Raw genomic sequence first — 21400 nt, 5'->3', positions numbered from 1 at the left:
TCCTTCCCCTGCTTCAACAGGGGGACTTCCTGGCTACGCTAGATCTGAAGGATGCATATTTTCATATCCCCCTGCATCCTTCCCACAGGAAGTACCTCTGATTCACAATTCAAGGCGAGCACTACCGGTTCAGGGTCCTGCCTTTCGGGGTCACCACAGCGCCAAGAGTCTTTACAAAGTGCCTGGCGACTGTGGCGGCGCATCTACGACGCCAGAACGTCCACCTCTATCCCTATCTCGACGACTGGCTCATTCAGGCAAAGACAGAACAGCAGTGCGCGGACCACGTGTCCCGCACAATTCACCTCCTGCACGATCTGGGATTCTCGCTGAACTATCCGAAATCCCATCTCCAATCCGCCCATATACGGCAGTATATGGGCGCGACAATAGACACTTTGGCAGCCACTGTGCAGCCAAATTCAGTGAGAATCGCCAGTATCCAAACGCTGATCCAACGATTCAGACCTCAGCACTCGCTTCCAGCGAAGGTGTTCATGCAGTTGATAGGCATGATGGCCTCCTGCATCTCCATCGTCCCGCACGCGAGACTACATATGCGTCCGCTTCAGGAGTGCCTGGCACGTCAGTGGACTAAGGCTCATGGGCAACTGACAGACCTAGTGTTGGTGAGCGGTCGGGCATACAACTCTCTGCATTGTTGGAATCCACAAAACCTTTGCAAGGGCCGACCGTTCCAGGAGCCTGTGCCACAGATTATCCTGACAACGGACGCTTCTCTCCAGGGATGGGGAGCGCATGTACTCCACTACACAGTGCAGGGACTATGGACACTACAGCAAAGGAAGATGCACATCAACGTTTTGGAACTGATGGCAATCTTCATGGCCTTGAAGGCATTCAAAGTACATCTGTGCAACAAGGTCGTGTTGATCCGGACGGACAACATGACGGCCATGTACTACATTCAGAAGCAGGGGGGCACCCACTCTCCGCAGCGGTCTCATCTGGCTCAGAGCATGTGGAAGTGGGCCATTCAGAAGAACATCTTCCTCATGGCAGAGCATCTCCCGGGCAAGGACAATCAGATGGCGGACCTGCTCAGCAGGCACAGCCACCAAATGCACGAGTGGGAGATACATCCATCAGTACTCCAACCGTACTTCCAAAGGTGGGGTCATCCAGAGATAGACCTGTTCGCCACAAAGGAGAACGCAAAATGCCGAAGCTTCGCCGCCAGGTTCCCACACCCGCAATCGCAGGGCAATGCGATGTGGATGAACAGGTCAGGCAGATTTGCGTACGCTTTTCCCCCAGCACCTCTGATACCGCTGGTGGCACGCAAACTCAGGCAGCACTCGATGACTCTCATCCTGGTTGCTCCAACGTGGGCTCGCCAACCATGGTACACCACGTTTCTGGAACTCTCCGTGGTACCGCATCAGAGGCTTCATCTCACGCCCAGCCTTCTGACGCAGAGCCATGGCGACATTCAGCACCCAGATCCGCAACAGCTCAACCTGGCGATCTGGCTCCTGAAGTCCTAGAGTTTGGCTACCTCAATCTTCCCCCCGATTGCATGGACATCATTCGGGAGGCAAGGAAGCCCACTACTAGAGCTTGTTATGCGGCTAAATAAAAGAGGTTTGTCATTTACTGTGTAAACCACGATATTGACCCGCTAGATGCTTCCATTCAGAACATCATTTGTTACCTGTTCCACCTGTATCAATGCAATTTGGCGTATTCTTCCATCCGCATTCACCTGTCTGCGATGGCCGCATACCTCCAGAATAGGCAACACCTATCACTTTTTAAGGTCCCTGCTATCAAGGCTTTTCTGGAAGGACTCAAGAGAGTCATTCCACCAAGGACCCCACCAGCTCCAGAATGGAACCTCAATGTGGTTCTTACAAGACTGATGGGTCCTCCCTTTGAGCCACTGCACTCTTGTGAGCTTCAGTTTCTGACTTGGAAGGTTGCTTTCTTAGTAGCAATTACATCGCTACGGAGGGTTAGCGAGCTGCAGGCGCTCACCATCCAAGAACCTTTCTTCCAAGTACATGCTAACAGGGTTGTACTCCGCACTAACCCTAAATTCTTACCCAAGGTTGTATCTCAATTCCATATGAACCAGACAATTGAGTTGCCAGTGTTTTTCCAAAACCCAGAGTTGCTGGCGGAGCGGATGCTCCACACCCTTGACGTTAAAAGAGCCTTGATGTACTACGTTGACAGGACAAAAGATTTTCGCAAAACCAAGCAGCTTTTCGTTGCTTTTGCCTCACACCACAAGGGAAACGCTATCTCCAAAGCTGGGATCGCTAGGTGGATCGTGAAATGCATTCAGATCTGTTACGCTAAGGCTAAACGCACTCTCACTATCCCACCAAGAGCCCACTCCACCAGAAAGTTGGGGGCCTCTATGGCTTTCCTAGGTAACATTCCCTTAGAAGATATTTGTAGAGCAGCCACATGGTCTACCACACATACATTTACTAAACATTACTGTGTAGACGTGCACTCTAAACAGCAGGCAGCTGTTGGTCAGGCTGTTCTCAAAACACTTTTTCAGACTGCTGCAGCTGGCACGGGCGGCCGCCGATAATGGGAGGACTGCTATGTATTCTATGCACAGATATGAATTCAGCAGCTTACATGCCTCGAACTGCAACGGCTACTTACCAGTATGCATCTGTTCTTGGCATGTAGGGCTGCTGACATTCATATCGCCCACCCTCCTCCCCGGCGCCTGTTGCAGCTGCAGTATTCATATGTATATATATTCATATGCTCATAGCATGGGCATCACTCACATACTTCACTCCATCTCTGCCAATGGCTAAAAACAATCTGGGGATGGAGGCGATGCCCATGCACACTGTAGTCCAGGGGAGGAGCCACCTATCTCGTGATACTTCGAAGACTCTTCCAGGACAACAATGTGCAATCATCCGGACCCAACACTAGGCGGCGATCTATGCACAGATATGAATGTCAGCAGCCCTACATGCCAAGAACAGATGCATACTGGTAAGTAGCATTTGCAATATGAGAGTAGTTCCTTCAAACGAGAACATATTTTGTGTCTGCCTGTAGTTTCTTAGTCTTGAGAAGCTCAGGCAGCTTTCCCTTCTTTAGGATTGATGGTGATCTGTGTCTTTCTGGTTCCCAACACTTACACCTCGATAGACTACTCTGACATTTTGCCAAAGATCAGTGGTGCGAATTCTTCGGCAGGTGGGAGGATATTGTTACTCTCACTCCAGTGGCCATCCAGTTGTCCCCATGTTGGTGCAGCCGAACAATGATTTGAGGCGTGTTCTTTCCACCAGCATAATCCCACTGAGATGTTTAAGATGGATGCTTCTCTGTTGGGTTGAGGTACACCTATGGATCACCTTCAGATTCAGGGTACGTGGTTTCAGAAGAAAATGTACTATCACATCAGTCTTTCTGGAACTCCAAGCCGTCCATCTCGCTCTCCAGTCTTTTTTGCCAGTTTTCAGGGCAAGCTCCCCTTCTTGTTCAGATGGACAGTTACATAACAGTGTACTAATTGAGGCTCCAAATCTAATCTAATCCTTCTTTAGAGGGCTAACAAATTAGAAAAAATGGCCTACAGACAGAGACTTTAAAGTCACAGTGGTCCATTTCCAGGTAGTGCAGAATATAGAGGCGGACACACTCAGCAGTATTTTCCAAGAGAATCTCTGTTAAATTCTTGCGATAAGTTTTTAAACATATTTTTCAGATGGAGTTTTCCTCAGAAAGACTTCTAAACAAATGTAGAAAACAATAAGTATGACCCTCCAGGCACTGCCAGCCAAGTTCAACAGGGAATGATATTTTGACTAGACCAGTTGATCTTCTTTGCTCAGTATTGACTAAGATGTATGTCCACATAGAAGGCTTCTGTGCAAGCCGGATTGTCTTCACAAGCTCAAGGGCCAGATCTTACATCCTATCCTGCCAACACTGTACTTAGCAGATTGGCTCTTCAATGTATCCAACATGGCCATCTTAGTCGTCCACATGATTTCACGGACCAGGGTGTCTTACTGCATCTGAATCATTAAGAAAGACATTTACCCAATCTGATGCCAGGGGAAAGCAGTACTGCTGTATGTCCTTGATGTCGCCTAGTCGGGGTTGCAGTTTTCTTCCATTAAGGTACATCTTTCATTCATCACAGCTTATAGAAATATGCCATTCATACACTTCTTTTCAGAACTCCAGTCATTAAGAACTTCATAGAGAAGATTTACAAATTGCTTTTCTTTTTCAAGTGACCCTTCCATTTCAGACAACTCATTTAGTTGTATCAAAGCCAGCGTGTCCTCCAAACAAACTAGTTCATGGGGCTTCTCTACAGCATATTTCTTGGAAAGCTACTTTTTAGTAGACATCAGTGTGCACAGTTAGCAATATGCAATCATTATGCTCTCAAATGCCCCACTGTATTCCAAAGTAAAAAGTGATCATGAGGACACATCAAAGTTTCATACTTACTGTATTCTGCTGGGTACTTGAAACTACTGTTTCCTCACCTTAGAATATCCCCCAGCGCCAGACTTGATCCAGAGAATTTTGTAACAGTGCTCCTGCACAACTCTAGGTGGGGTTGAGCGGCTCTGCATTGGCTGACTGCCGCCCCGGGAGTGACAGAGCGGAGCCGCATATAAACACCACCTCTGTGCTCTGATGTCATTTCCTTCCTGTCTGCTTCTTCTAATATGGATCCAGAGCTCCGCTCTCATTGTTGTCAAGTTTGTCCATGATTCAAAAAAAAAATCTTCTACTCTGTGTTCTACGAAGTGATGTCCATACCAAAAACAGGCTTCAGGCAGTGCTGCAACTTCAGGAATCCGTTCCTGGGCAGAGACTCTCACGTGGTTTAATTTTGGTACCTGGGCTATGGAAACGACTCAGTCATGTGACCAGTTTTCCCTAATGCACCCAAAGGCGAATAGAAACCTAATGGCAAAGTTGCATGTCACTGAACACAAGTTGCGGACTCCGGGTTAGTCCTTCTCCAAGTTCCCGGCCCAAACTCGTTTGTCATCATAGGGCCGTTTCAGTTCAAACTTGAAGTCCTCTGGATAGTCCAAGTCCAAGCGCAAACATAAAAAAGCAAACTGGGACTCAAGTCCATCCTGAGTCTGAATGAGAATGAACAAGGGTGTTAAGATGCAAGTTGTATTCCATTGACATCACCAACCATGGAATCGATTCCTCAGTTGGTCGATGTACCCCATTTTACCCATGCCATTGTAGACCCCGCAGCAGATGGAGGCTGCAAACAGACAATGCAGCAAAGTTTCAGTTTGCTTCCATCTTCCTCTAGAGTACCTTCGGGCCAACTGGAACCACAGGGGACTCCATTGGCATTACCGTTTCCTCGTCCTACCCTGGTGCTGTCTGTCTCCTTGTGCATGCTACTGGGCCCGTACCAACTCCAGGACAGGCTTCACCCTGTCCCTACATTCCATGCTGGTTACCCCTTACTGGGCTCGACTCCAATGCAGATTTCCACCCCGGCCCTGCAGTCCCTGCTGGTACTCGCCCACTTCAGCTCCCAAAGCAACATTTGCTCGAGGTCAACAGATGTATCTCTGAGATTGCAAAGGTAGAACCCGTTCTCATTTACTCTGACTCTGATACTGTGCCTCTGCCACATCACAGAGGCTGAAATATGTTTTTTGCTCTGATCCTGTGCCATCGCAGGGTGCTCCATACGGTCTTGATCTGATGCAGGTGGAAAGGATGGCTTATTCACCGCATATTACATTGATTGTGCCTTAAACCTTGATTCACAAAATGCCAGTTGGCTTGTTACCACCCCTGAGATAAGGCTTGATTCACCCCAAGGGCCTTCAATGGAAGAAAGTGCCTTATTTGCAGTAGTGGTTTGGAGGGCAGCTGAATTACTAGAATCACAGCTACCCTTTAATGAGACAAAAACATATGTATTGACAAAAACTTTACAGGCGAGCTAAGAACATCTAAGCCCTTACTTCCATTTAATATCCATTTAATATCCTCACAGCTACTTGGTTGAAACCATGTACTTGACTGCCTGTTGCGGGCAGCTAGGCAAATGTCTTAGACCGGCACCTGCTGATCTTATGCATCCTACTCCGTAGAGTCTTATTGTACATACCTTGAACGGTAAGTCATTTTTAAATATACCCACCCAACAGTCACACAGGCATTACTTGCGGTTAATGATGGATGAGCAGCATTTACAGTTTAATGTGCTTCCCTTAAGCCTCACCAGCTCCCCTTTGGTGTTGGCTAAATCCCCTTTGGTGTTAACTAAATTCCCTTTGGTGTTAACTAAAGTTATAGCGGTGGTCACCGCCCATCTTCTGAGGTAGGACGTCCCCCAGCTGAAGGTGTGTTTGCATCAGTCAGTCTTGGATCACCTCTGGGGGAAGGTTGAACTTTTGTCATTGGCTTTCGCTGTAAATAATCCGAAGTCCGACCTAATTTCTTACATTCATTGGATCGATCCTGGACATGGTGGAGTTCACAGCTTTTCCTTTGCAGCAATGGGTCCAGGACATTCAGGTTATGTTTCCAATTCTTCAGGCTCGATCCTGTATCTTGATGAGGATGGCACTTTTAACCTCATGTATCCTGCTTGTCAACTATGTCCGGTGGCAGGTGGGTGCCCGCCCATCATAAAGGTTGCTTTTCCAACACCATCCAGGTCTTGGGGGAGACCGCCCGGGATCTGCAGTGATGGCTAACTGACTGCAATGTGTCCTGCTGCAAGCCACTCTCCATCCCCCCACCCAGAACTGACTGTGATGTTGAACACATTACTGCTGGGTTGGTTATGTCGCCTGTGGAGGTGAAGATCTGAGGATTCTGTTCTTCAGTGGAGGACAGGCTCCACATCAATCTGCTGGAGTTGTGGGCCTTTTATTTGGAGCTGAAGGCCTTTCTTCCATCCATCAATGGGATGTTGGTTCAGATAGTCACAGACAATACCACTGCCTTGTGTTACTGCAACAAGCAGGGTTTGAATGAGGTCCAGGGGCCTCTGCGAGAAGGCTTTGAGTCTCTGGAAGTGGCTGGTAGTGGGGCATTTTTCTGGTCGCCAACCATCTGGGATTCCTGAATGTCAGAGGGGATGAACTGAACCGGCAGCGTCTATGCTTCGAGGTGGCTTATGGTGTTTTCCGCCAGTGGGAGTTACCCTGGCTAGATATTTTCACCAATTTTGAACACGTAGTTTCAACAATGCAGTTTCTGCAAGAATACTTGTTAGAAGATGCATCCCAGCCTCAATGGAACAACACTACCTCTCTGTTCTGAAGAAGTTCTGCAACGATCAGACCCAACTTATTCTAGTGGCCACAGATTGGACCAGGAGAGTAATACCCAGAACACCTGGTCATGAAGATTTGTCCTCCAATCAGGCTGACACTTTGCAAGGGCCTCCTAACTCAGCAAAAGGGCAGGGTTCTCTGTCTGAATCTACCCAATCTATACTTCCATTATTGAGCTGTGGAAATTGATTGCATTTGATTTACTGCCTGAAGTGGTATATACCATCTTTTCCTCCAGAAGCCCATCCTCAAAATCCATTTATGTTGATCGCTGGGACAAATTTGTTTGAGACACCGGCCTCTTACAACAAAAATGTTGGATGTTCTTTGTTTGGGTCGTCTTTAGCCCATCAAGAATTTGCAGTGGATACTGTAAAAGGTTATATGTAGGCCCTACTGTTAAATGTAGGCCCTTTCAGCCTTTCTACGGTCGCTGGACCAACTGCCCTTGTTTAGATTAGCTGCTGTGATCAGATTTATTTAAGGTTTGACACATGTTTGCTATGAAGTCATTTGTGATGCCACAGTGGAACCTTAACTTGGTCTTGACTTTCTTCATGTGTACGTCTTCAGAGCTACGCAAAGCTGCTTGGTGCGTATCCTGAACTTCAAGACTGTCATTCTCATTGTGATTGCGTCAGCTTGTCGCATGAGTGTGCTGCAGGCACTGTCGTTGTACACATTCTTCACCATGTTTTTTCTGGACAAATTGGTGATGGGGAGCAGGGTGGCCTTCTTACTAAAAGTTGTGATTCCCGTCCATGTTGGGCAATCCAAAGAGCAGGTCCATCGGTTGTACCTGAAAAAGGCTTTAAGCTTTTACCTAAATGGTACCAAGGCTTATCGAGTAGACAATCCGCTTTTGTGGATTTCTTTTGAAGGATGAAAAGGAAGGCTGAGCAGAAAAGGACCCTGCTGAGGTGGATTTTCCTCTTCAGCAAGATTTTCTGCGACCTAAGAAGCAGCTCTCAAAGTCTAATAGCCCCTTTCACCTAATCCAAAGCCACTACCACTGCATTGGCATGAGGAGTGCTTCCCCTTGATCTCTGGCTGGCATACGTTCACGAAGCACTACAGCCTTAACATTCAGGTCCGACATGAAGGGTATTTTGCTGCTCGGTTCTGCATGACCTTTTGGTCTGACCCCACTCCATAGATTCTCCACATTTGGAGTTTGGGAGTACTAGGGGTACTGCTTTAGTATTTATTCTAATATGAGGACTGTGCGGTTCGAAGTATCCATCAGAAGAAAAAGTTAGTTACCTTCAATGATGCTCTTTTTGGTCCCATCACTCCTCCCCTTTCTGAGGTGTGGTCTCCATAACATCTAAAAATGACCCAGGTTAGTATTCAGCCCACTGTAACCATCAATGGTTCATTCTCCTCTGAGGGTGGAGACAAGAAGCTTGCGTCAGTGCGCAGGGGGTGTGATTTGATGCTGCTCTGCTCAGTCACTTTCTGGTCACTATGGAGCCGGTGCTGAGCCTTGTAACGCCATCTAGCTGTGCGTCCACGCACGAATATGAAATTCTCCGGATCTAGTCTGGCTACTGAGGGATATTCCAAGTTGAGGAATATGCGATTTGATGGAGTATCCACCTGAAAGTGTGTTATTGAAGGTAAGTAACTTGTTTGTTTCTAACATTGATGGTAGTCAGTCCATTACACTTGGAACATTCTTTCACTGTTCCCCTCCACTCCAGTAGCAAGATCTCTACAATGGAAAGTGCTAAAAAGGTGCAAACGCTTGTTCTAAGCCAAATACATTTTCAAATCCAAGCAGTTTTTGTGAATATTTATCCACTTCCATGCAGGCTATTTCTAGATGGATTGTGTTGGGTATGTAACTGTGTGTAAGAAAGCCTGCAAGCCTTCGGCTCCCTCAACGAGGTGTAAAGGTGCTACTGCTGCTTTGTTGTTGAGTGATGAAATTATTATTCTGTTCATGGTTTGGGATTGTCAATGGAGATCCCATGAACGGTAAGTCAAAGTTACTTACTTCTAGTCCTAGTTCTTTCCCCATCCGGGTAATCTCCATAGAAACCCTTACCACCCCTAAGCGAAGTCTAAGGGAAAAGACATATACTGCCTCTTTGGCAGGATTCTTACTTTCTTTGCAAAAGAGCTGAAGCACATTCTACTGATGGGCATGAAGTGATGTTGGTGTGTGTGCGTCCTTGCAGTGCCACTTTTCACAGCCTTTTAAAGGCTAATGCCTATCTTTGTACATCATTCTCACTTTTTCCACATTATTCTGTTGCAATCTTGGGAGAAGGTCTGTCAGCCAGTTAATATAATTCAGTGAAATAAACTTTAATAGAAGATGAGGGAGTAGCTGTGTTAAAGCTCCATTTTTAGGTTGAAGCCTTCCAGACTTTGTCTGGTTGCAAAGAGATATTGTGGACATGGTGAAATCTTCCCTCGGAATTCATTCTGCCCATTACATACCATTGGCTTTGTATTTTGTAACTCACATGTGCTTGCTTTTTATTTGCTGGCTTTTTTGTTATAGGTTGCCCAGCATGTCTTTGTTCCATCCGTGGAGTATTTCTAGATGGATTGTGTTGTGCATGTAACTGTGTGTGTAACAAAAATAACAAGCCTTTATTGGTAGACCTTAGGCTCACTCAACGAGAGGTAAAGGTGCTACTGCTGCTTTGTTAAAAAATATTCTAGTTGCAGAAATCCGTAAAGTTGCTACATGGAGGAGAATCCATACTTGCACCGCCTATCGGATTTGCCCCTTGCATTCTTCCACGAGTGCTCGCTTTCCTGGAACTCTTTTTTCTTTTTCATGAGCCTCTCCACGAAAATGTGTTTTCTGTTGTCTCCCTTGAAAGAAAGTTCAAGAAGCAGTAAATATGCTGTATTTCTTGGAAGAGATTTCCTGCCTCCTATCTTTCTGCTTGACTGATTCTACTTATCTTTGCCACTGCCAGTTCATCAGTCTCACATGCCTGTGTGGAGCAGTGTTCTGTTTACGAGCTTGTTTATTTGGGTCACTGCTCTTTACTAATAGCATAACTTAACACCTTCTGCGCGGCGCGAATTCTCGCGCTGTGCTGAAGGTTCTAATGAGCCAACGGGCTCATGACGGAACGGTTCCGTCATGAGCACAGGCCAACCGACGCTCATGACGGAATCGTTCCGTCATGAGCATCGAAGGGGTTAAACAATCATCTTCCTCAAGTGCACTCCCATTCCATAGGCGCTGGAACTTGGGGAATGGGAGCCACTGAAGCACCCCCAAAATTACCATCCGGAGTTCAGAAGCGAATGAGCAATAAACAGGCCTTTACATTCTTTTTTTATCTCAGCACATTTCTGTGCATTCAAAGGCAGGAGTCAAATGTTAGACTCTCTATTCTATAAGAGGTTGGTGTTTAGCTTTATTTCTCTGACTCGAAAGTGAGAGTATTTATGTGACAATCTTGCTCGGTACCGGGGGTGGCAAAGGCTGTAGGATGTTATTTCTTTACAGCTCACAGCAAAAAGTAAATGCCAGTAAATTAACTGTACAAATATTTCAGAATATATTTGAGTTACGATAGCACAAATGAAGTACATCGATCAAAATAAATCAATACACTAAGTGATACTGATTTCCACACATTAACGTTTGCGCTATATAGTTTTGCCAGTAAAACTGTTTGTATGTGCAAATGTAATGGTAATTTAAAATGGAAATGTGCGCTACCATACCATGCATACTCCTCTGTGCCATTCCACGCCACTCTACACCACTCCACAACACTCTTTGTCACTCTATTTCATTCTTCGCTCCTTCACTCTGACCCTCCACTCCACACCCTTTAATTCACTCTAAGCAACTCCACTCTGACACTCCATGCAACTTCACTCTGACACACCATGCCACTTCACTCTGACACACCATGCCACTTCACTTTGACACTCCATACCACTTCACTTTGACACTCCATACCACTTCACTCTGACACTCCATACCACTTCACTCTGACACCATACCACTTCACTTTGACACTCCATACCACTTCACTCTGACACTCCATACCACTTCACTTTGACACTCCATACCACTTCACTCTGACACTCCATACCACTTCACTCTGACACCATACCACTTCACTCTGACACTCCATACCACTTCACTTTACCACACTCTACTCCATGGCACTTTAGTCCACCGCACTCTATAGTTACACCACCCCTCAATATTTTACTCCACTCTGTCACTGCCCTGTATGACACTTTACTTTGATACTCTACTCCACTCTGCCCCACTCCACTCTACTCCAACTCACTTCCCGGCACTCCACTCGACCACACTCCTCTGTGCCACTCTACTGTACGCCACTCCACTCTGACACTCTACGACACTGTATGCCACTCCACTGTACAACAATGTACGTCACTCTACTGTGCACTATGCCTCTTTACAACACTCCATGCCACTTCACTCTACACCACTCCATTCCAGTAAGTGCCTTGCTATTCTACGCCACTCCACTGTACCCCACTCCACTCCTCTCTGCTCCACTCTATGCCACTCCACTCTGACACTCTACTTCTTTCCAACCTACGACACTCTAATCCTCTGTAGGCCACTCCATGACACTGTACTCCACTCTGTCACTCCACTCCACTCTGCGACACTGTACTTAACTCTATGCCACCCCAGTCTACCCCAATCCACTCTATGCCACTTCACTCTATGCCACGTCGCTCGGACACTCCACTCAACTCTGACACTCCACTCCAATCCACGCCATGACACTCCTCTCTACGCCGCTCCACGCAACTATACTCCACTCTACTCCACTCTTTTACGCTGCTAACTTTTAGCCATACCGAACATAAGCCACAAAGGTGTACAACTTGGCTAAAATACATTGACATAGGGCATGGGCAAGATGCAGTGGCTTTGCCAATGCTTGTTAAATATCGGGTATTCAGTTTGCTTATCGGGTTAGTTTCTGTAGGATAGGATTATGTCCATCTTTACTTCTAATACATTAAAATGATCTGTTCTTTGATTTTGTGCCATTTCCCTCAGAATGAAGATCCCAACTTTGCCTCCCAAAGACAAGTGTACAAGGACATTGGCGAGGAGATGCTCCTGCACGCGTTTGAGGGCTACAATGTGTGCATCTTCGCCTACGGACAGACTGGCGCTGGCAAGTCCTACACTATGATGGGGAAGCAGGAGGTGGACCAGCAAGGCATCATTCCTCAGGTACTCCTCAAAGGGAAGCACTGAGGTTTCTTCAGTGAGCCGTGTGTGAGTGACGTAGAAAGGGTGGGAGTGGAACAGGACATGCCCTGGACTGTGGAGAAGCACTGCACTCTTACTAAAGCATACCTGGACCAATCACCAGATACATGTAAGGCTGATTGTGAACTTTGGTAGCTTTGAGTTCTCATTTATCTCTCCAACCATACGCGTGCCAAAAACGGTTTTGACACAAGCGCATAGAGACTTGAGCAAGCGTGTGCGAATCAGTGTGCCAAATAGCACCTTGTTATCAAGAGTTTGGATTGATTGCTGGAATATGTAAAATATTTCATACATTTCAGGTGGCTTGTGGGGACATTATTGTCTGGGGATATTTGTGAGCTAGTCGTTGTGTTATTATTTGAATTGTGGACACAGGTAGTTATCTTATAGTGCCTTTAGAGAGATGTTAATTGTACATTATTTGGGAGGCACTCTGCTTGCATTAAACTTTCTGCTATTCTACTCACGAGGGATCGCAGGGATCAAGGAAGCCAGGGGGTACTCATCCCTAAGAACTACTATATATCATACAAAGTTCCTCCAACTGTTTGAGGGGATGGGAGAGATATTCCCTTCAGGACGAGAACCCTCACTCATCATTCGGTGACATGCTTCATCATATGGGTTCCCTCCTCACACTGAGGTGTGGGCGACAACTCCCCGAGGGGAGGAGCTGAGATGTTTTTCTCAACATGAGCATTAGGTAAGAGGTGAATGAGGGGCAGAGTGCAAGAAGGAACAGTGATTTAAAAATGTCTCTTTGGGTCCACTTGCTCTTTATTGGGTAGCCTCAAGGACACGATAAAAAGAGAGAGGACTAGGGATTGACCAAATATATCCCTAGATGTAGGTTAACATGTTTCTACCATGTGTTGGTCCCTTAACCCCTTCCAGGCTATTGACGGAACCGTTCCGTCACGGCTCGCGGGTGAGCTGTGCTCATGATGGAACTGTTCCGTCACGACCCGGCCGCCATGCCTGCGCAGCGCTGATTTTGCGCCTGCGCGGCGCGTTTAATTGAGCGGGCGGGGCCGTGACAGAACCGTTCCGTCATGAGCACAGCTCACCCGCGAGCCGTGACGGAACGGTTCTGTCACCCGCGGAGCTCACCAGCGCCCCCCCCCCCCGCGACCGTTAGCGCTGCGCCGGAATAGCCGCCGCAGCGAAAGAGTTAAAGACATCCAGTGGCATTCATCAGGACCATGTTAAGTAGTCACTGTGCAAATGTGTCATCCTTTCAAAGGCAGGCTTGTTTGCTTTGCTATTCCACTGTTTATGGATAAAGGAGAGAATCCCATTTCTGTAGTAGGGGATCTCTGTGTATAGTCATAATCTAGTGAATAGTCCCGCCCATGTGCGTGGACCCCGGAGCAATCAAAAATAATCTCTTAAAGTGTCGAAAAATGCAGAACTGCACAGACACTTAAGAGAGAATTAAAGACAGCTAATGCAGCATATACAACCAGGCTACACTGTCCAGTACTTAAACTAGAATTCCACCAAAAATCCCCCAACAGCAAAGCCTGTCCAGATTTCCCTTGTTGTATAGGCTGCATTATCTGTCTTTAATTCTCTCTTAAGTGTCTGTGCAGTTCTGCATTTTTCAACACTTTAAGAGATTATTTTTGATTGCTCCGGGGTCCACGCACATGGGCCGGACTATTCACTAGATTATGACTATAACAGAGATACACCTACTACAGAACTGGAGTTACAGGACAGAAACTACTCCTTCTTCTTCAGGGGTAATCTTGTTGAATCCATAATTGGATCCAGCAGATGTGCGTTCCAGCCCTTGTTCCTGCTGCTAAAATTGTGTTGAGGTTTGTATCAACACTTGTGTGCCCACAGTATTGACCGAAATATTCTTGACAGAAATAAAGTGGCCATCTACCTTTTAATCGCCCAGCCCTTCACACATTTAATGGTGTATAAATTAACTCCTGAACGCCAATAGTACGACAATTTCAGTATCATGTAGCTCCCTCTTGCAACGAGAATAAAGTCTGTCCGAAGAAACCAACCAATGGCTCATCACTGCGAACGCTCACTAGTCGTGATGCTGTGCAGTTTAACAACTATACCTGAGGGTTCTGTTCTAGGGCCACACCTTTATTTGGGCTAGTCCTTCTTCCTCAATTGCTCTACAGCATTGAAGGAAATTGTGACATGCACAGGGTTGAGGGGCTTGGATGCAGGTATTAGAAAAGGATTCTCACCTTAGTAACTTTAATAGTCTTAAGTTATGGGGGACCGTTTAGTCATGCAACCTACTTTCGCACCCTCGACCTTCCTAAAGATAAAATATTCCAGTTTATGGGCTGGCAAATAGTAAATTATCATCTGAAGGGGGCTTGGTGGGGTGAAGCCTGTCAGAGGGCAAAGCCATCCTCTCTGTGGCAGTTCATTTTTATTGTGCTTTGCTGCTGGGTTTTGTGTAACAGGAAGACGTGACATGCATACAGTGGCCTTAAAAGGTCTAAAGTTCATATAGTGAATAAATAACTATTTCAAATATTCTAGGTCCGGTATGGAACATGGGGCCAGATGTACTAAGACATCTTGCTGTTGCAAACCTTTCTATTGATTCAGAAAATTAGAGGGGTTGGGACTGTAAAACTACTTTTAAATATTCAGTAAACTCAGTTTGCAATTCAGTAAAGGCTAACTGCATCGCAAAATGGGTTTAGAAATTGATGCTAAATTGCATTTTAGAAGGGCCGTGTTTAGGGCTTCCCCATCAAAACTGTGATTTGGTATCATCTGCTTAATTTTTTTGTAACCGTAATTCCAGTCACAAACCATTGGAAAGTTACTGACACCTCAGAGGAGGTAGTAACTCATTAGCAAAAGTTAAGTGGTCCTCTTGGGACCCATTGCTTTTGTGAGTGCTGTAATGTGGGCCATGAACTTTCAAACAAACTGTAACTCTTCTTTTTTTAAATGCACCACCATTTCCTTTAAGGAAAATCAGCTACATTTTTTATTCTTATTTTTGGGGAGAACCCACACCCCAAAACTTAACTATGAATTCGTGGTAAAGGCATACGTACTTTTCTTAAAATGCAGGTGAGAACAGAAACAGCTGACACGTGTTCCGCCCAGTGGCCTGCTGGCCAAGGCTTCTTCAAGGCAAGAAGGTCATACTAAATAGTTCAGGTTAATCGTCGAAACAAATCCTAGGACAAAACCTGCATCCCTCGACGGGATGCAAAGAAAGTCACAGTGCGGTCTGACACGTGCCATTCTAAGAAAAGTATAAATAAAAAGGACAAGATTGCAACAACCGTTCGTGTATATTATAACGACAGACCATGTCACCGTAAGTCTCTGTGACACCAACCTAAACTTTGGGATTTCACCAACCCTGAGATTGAAGTGAATTTTAGAAGGCACAAAACCTTTTCACTCTGAACACTTATCTCATACCAGGTGGTGTTTAGGTGAAACCACCGACTAGGGATGTGCCAGTAGCCATATTTGGGTCCTGATCATTTGTGCATGAACCTTGGTGGCACCCACTTTCTCCTATTGCAATCTTCTCATATATATTTAGTTATACCCTGGTAGTGTAGTTCCTGGTACCTGAGGAGGGACACTCCCAGTAAGCACGCTACCTGGCCCCCATGCTCCGCTCCATGTTGCTCTCAATTTCAAAAGTCCTTTATTCGGTATTTAAAAAAAACCATAAAAGTGTATATTATACAGTTAAAATCAATAAAATACTATACATATCCCAATGGTTGAAGACAATTGACCAAAAATTCTTTCAACACCGCCCTCTTGAGTTCCTTAACCTTAAAGCGACTTTAATAAAATTCATAATACAGAACAGAGTATAAGGATTATTAGCCCTCTGCAAGAACAGTAAGGCGACCTTGGCGTGTTTGAACTTTGCCTGTTTTAGCATTCCTACTAAAAAAACTACGCCTGGGTAAAATCTAAAATGGGCATAAAAGTACAAAATGAAGGGTATCCTGCGGAGACCTATTGGCGCAGCCGCAGGTACCCTTCTGCTCAACCGTTAAAGTAAAACCTGGTGGATCAGCCAGTAGATAATGTAAAAGGTTGAGCCTAAAACGGGTGATTAAAAATTCTGTCCTGTGCATTATACATGTGGGTGAGGTAAGGTTCCATTCCTTCCTATGTTTTCACCATTCTATAAGCACCAACTGAGATTTTGCATTCTTCTGCAGCCGCCCTACGTGAAGCTACCAAGTCCAAGAAAAATTCTTCTAACTCTGTTTATCTTGGGGAATAATTTCTGGGGGGTTCGTAAAAAGATCCTTTCAACCAATTCCCTCAAGTCTGGAATTTACGTATTTTAGCCAGGGAATACTCATTTCTTTGTCCCTTTTTAAGCTGTCTCTAATAATTTGTCTATTTAGGTCTGCCTCAATGTTAGTCAAAATCTTCAGCTAGACCATAAGGGGTCTGACCTTTATCAGGTTCTCAATGTATACCCTTCCTAGTTCTTCATGGATAATGTAGGTGGGAGTACTTTGTGGGGTTTTGAGTACCTTTCTGAAATATTTGTTCTCCTCTGCCTATAACGGCTGGGTGCTTACGAAGCCCCAAACTTTCGACCCATATACCTCTTTAGAGCAATAAATTGAACTATATAAGTTCATGACTTGTTCAGGCGACCACCGTCCCAGCCTGCGTCCATAGTTCATTATCGCCCCAGTCGAGGCCACCAGTTTGGAGCACCGCTCTTCCACTAAAGATTTAAAATTTAAAAGCCCATCAAATAACAAGCCTAGGTAAGGAAAGCACTGTACCTGCCCTAGTTTGTGTGCCTATCTTGTAAGAGAACTTACAGGGTTTGGTTCCAGGTTTGCAGACAAATCTAAAGTGTCCATAAAACTGACAAACCCGTCTATCAGACGCTGGAGTCCCTTAGGGTTGCGGGCTAAAAGCACTGCGTCATCCGCGTACAACACCGGGACAGGACGGGAACCTACTTGGGGGGAATCTACTTTTAATTTCCCTAATGCCTGGTCTAAATTATCAATGTATAAGGAAAACAGAAACGGGGCTAAAATACATCCCTGCCTAACCCCACTGTTACAAGGAAAAGGTGCTGTGGTGCCCTCTTCCAAATTAAAACGCACTTTGGCAGAGGTGTTACAGTGCAGTGCTCTTAAAATGTTAACCAAGTCCTGATCAACACCTAATCTGGTCATCAAGGCCCCCAGCTTCTCTCTATTAACATGATCGAAAGCAGCGGAGAGCTCCATAAACCCTAGGTATACAGCCTCGTTACTGGCTAAAGTATATTTTGCCACCAAAAGATAGAGGTTCAGGCACTGATCCGTTGTTGATCTCCCTGCCCTGAACCCATACTGGGTATCTGTGATGATTTGGTTTGCATCTGCCCAGTCCGTGAGACAGTTAAGGCCACTCGACCCAACACTTTAGCTGTTACATCAATCAGAGATATGGGGCGTTAACACTGGGGATTGTCCCTATTCCCTTTTTTAAAAATCGGGACTATTGTTGCCAATGACCATGAGCGCGGGTCGGCCAGTTGCGACCGCCGCATTTAAAACCCTTGTGAGAATGGAGGCCCACAGCTCCACCTTACTTAAATAAAGGTCAGGAGGGTTACCTTCTGGGTCTGGCGCATTATTTTTTGTAAGGACCTGGATGGCCCCTACAACTTCCTCCAGTGTGAACTCAATGGTGGCAACCCACCGGGGACCCATCCCATCATCTTCGTTATTTTCAACAGTGTGGTTATATAAACTTTTGTAGTGGTCATACCGTTGTTCAGGCAAAATAGTGGTGCCAATTTCTGGGGAATTAGTGTCCTGAAAACATGGATTATTTATAATTTTCCAGAACGCTGTTGTGTCCCTTCTATCTGCTGCATCCCTTATATCTTCCCAGGCTTGCGATTGGAGGGAGTATTTCCTGCACTTAAGTGCCTTTTTGTATGAGATCCTACACTGTGCGATACGTGACTTGACCCGAGGTATAGTTTTTAAGCTAGATTTTAGCTCTTTATGTGCCCGCGAGCAATCTTTATCGAACCTTCCAGGGGTGGTGGTTGCTCTCCCTTGCTTAGTGGTCTTTAATAGTCCATCTATTAGGTGCGCCACTTCCTCAAATGCTTTAACAACAGCGGGGCCCTCCACAGAAAGGTCGAGGCACACCCTAATCTCTTCATTGCCTTTCTCCATTAGAGATTTATAAAAAGTGTCCCCGTCCACTTTAGACCATCTGTCGTTTCCCCTGATCCGTTGCCCTCTCCGTGCTATCTACCCCTACACCTCTTCTGACACTTCTAGAGGACAGGTCTTTAAACTCCAGCACTAGGGGGTTGTGATTGCTAAATATGCTCCATTCGATCTCTGCCCCTCTTATCCATCTGTTAAATAGACTGGTGACCACTATGTAGTCTATAAAGGAGCGACATCCTCTGCCCTTGAATGTCGGGTTAACCTCACCTCCACTTCCTATAGCCATAAGGTCAATGGTGTGTACTAGGGCGTGGCTTTTCAGGACCCTATCCAATTCCATCCCCTCGCTGGAGTGCTGGAAGTGCGGACCTTCCTCCACCGTGCAACGAGACCAATCCTCATTAACAGGTCTCATGTTGCTCTCACTCTCGCCCATTTGCTTTTATCTCCCACTGCCCCACATTGCTCTCTTTCGTCCACTTCCTTTTATCTCCCTATGCCTCAAATTGCTCTCTCTCGCACGTTTGCTTTTATCTCCCTGTACCCCACATTGCTCTTCCGCCTGTTTGATTGTATCTCCCTATGCCCGACATTGCTCCATCTTGCCTGTTTCCTTTTATCTCCCTATGCTCCACATTGCTCCATCTTGCTTGTTTCCTTTTATCTCCCTGTGCCCCACCCTTTTCTCTCTCTCGCCCATTTGCTTTTATCTGCTCATGCTCCACATTGCTCTCTTGCCCGTTTGCTTTTATCTTCATATGCCCAACATTGCTCTCACTCGCCCGTTTCCTTTTATCTTCCTATGCCCGACAGTGCTCTCTCGCCTGTTTCCTTTTATCTCCCTATGCCCCAAATTGCCCTTTCTCGCCCATTTCCTTTTATCTCCCTATGCCCCACATTGCTCTCTCTCGCCGGTTTGCTTTTATCTCCCAATGCCTCACATTGCTCTCGCTCGCCCGTTTGCTTTTATCTCTCTATACCCCACATTGCTCTCTCTCACCTGTTTGCGTTTATCTCCCTATGGCCCACATTTCTCTCTCTCGCCTGTTTCCTTGTATGTCCCTTTACCTCACATTTCTCTCTCTCGCCCGTTTGCTTTTCACCGCCCCACCTGCTCTCTCTATTACTTCCCCCCACTCTTGCCCCCATGTTGCTTCATGTTACTCCCATGTTGCTTTCAACTCCCCAGTGCTTTCTGCTGCCTGCTTTCAAACAAAAAAACCAAACTTTTTGTTCCTTGATCCAACTCCGATCTGTGACTTGGGGTGAGTGTCTGAAACGTTTCAGCGCTCTGTACATCATCTCTTTGTGTTTGCCTTGTTCACCCTAATTTGGCAGGGTATGCCCAGATGCGTCTCCCTTGCTCACTTTGCCACTGGATTCGAACGAGCCTGGCTGATGAAGGGTGTTTCCCAGAAACCGTTCCCATGATGCTTGTTTCCGGTTCAGGGAAGACCTGGCTTGGCAGTTCGGGCTGGACTGTTCCCATGAGGAACAGGGTCAAGACTGATTTGCATATGGCCATGTCTGAACTGGGGTGGTGTGGGAGCAAAATAACAATGGATTAAACCCAGATCTGTGACTGGGGGTGAATGTTTTGCCAATGTGCAACATTCCATCCATCATCTTGTTAGGTCTCGCCTAGCGATGAAGCACCTGCGCTGCTCGCCTTGGCGAGACCTTTAGTCGCTGGTTTCTCTGCCTAAGGGAGACAGGACATGGCACGCTCGAACAGGAAATGTGCACTCCGTGCGCGTGCACAACTCCTGTCCCCAAGTGACACAGCGCACAACGTTTCGGCCCACTTTCACTTTCGCCTTGCGCACTTTTAGCAGCCGTTTGTGCTTTTTCAGCGCTGTGTAGAATGTGAACTTGGCTGAGCGGGCTCGCTCTTGGAAGGCTGAACAGCAGCTGCAACCTGCATCTATGAATAAAGGTACTGTGCCGGTAGAAGTGGTTGGGATCTGCGTTTGGCCAAGAGGACTGTGAGGGGGTACATTAGTTTTGCCATTCCGGTCTCGGTGTGGCAGATTGAAGTCTCCCAGTCCTCAGAGGCAAATACGGCCGTGGTGTGCCAAACAATAGTACCGTAATTCCATTAAAGGGAGTGCCCACCATTATCTGAAGGCTCCAACCACATTGAGTCATTACCTATTTGCTTGGGACACCTCATGTTGGGGATAAAAACACTTCCTTATGCGCTAGAGCTGCTAGCTTATATTCCCTCAAACCATTCCAAACATGATTTTCGTTTGCCTTACTTTGAACCCGAGAGGTTCCAACAGTTCTGCATTCTGCACTCTCGCAGCTAGGGAGATATGCTAACTTTACAGTTCCGGAAATTGTGTGTAGGCTAAGAGTGTATCACTTGTAGTAGGCGCGCGGGGGGCTCCTGTGGCCTGCATTGTGTGACAGTAACCAATCTTTCCCGGCTCACAAGAATTATCGTAACTCAACTAACAGGAGTTCAAGGGTTCTGTGTTTATGGTTTGTTACTGGTGTGCAGGGTGGGGGGATGGGAGCCAGAGAGCTGGATGGGTCAGCTAATCAGGATGTGGGGAGGGAGCACACACAAGAAAAAGGGGGAGGCAGGTGACTGAGGTTGCGAATGGAGCCGCTGGGGGAGGGGACGCGCACACATGTGTAAAGCCAAGGAG

The 21400-nt window shown here is 46.3% G+C and overlaps 1 protein-coding gene across 1 annotated transcript in view; it reads left to right on the top strand.

The window, feature by feature from the left end:
• The window catches only part of KIF1C (kinesin family member 1C), a 912154-nt gene that overhangs the window by 288024 nt on the left and 602730 nt on the right, over positions 1-21400 (top strand). Inside the window, exon 4 of the mRNA XM_086946204.1 lies at positions 12337-12516. Coding sequence (XP_086802330.1) covers positions 12337-12516 — 180 coding nt within the window. The remainder of the gene's footprint in view (positions 1-12336; positions 12517-21400) is intronic.

The sequence above is a fragment of the Lissotriton vulgaris genome, chromosome 12 (assembly GCF_964263255.1).
Source record: "Lissotriton vulgaris chromosome 12, aLisVul1.2, whole genome shotgun sequence".
NCBI lineage: Eukaryota > Metazoa > Chordata > Amphibia > Caudata > Salamandridae > Lissotriton > Lissotriton vulgaris.
This window is presented reverse-complemented; position numbering and strand designations above follow the sequence as displayed.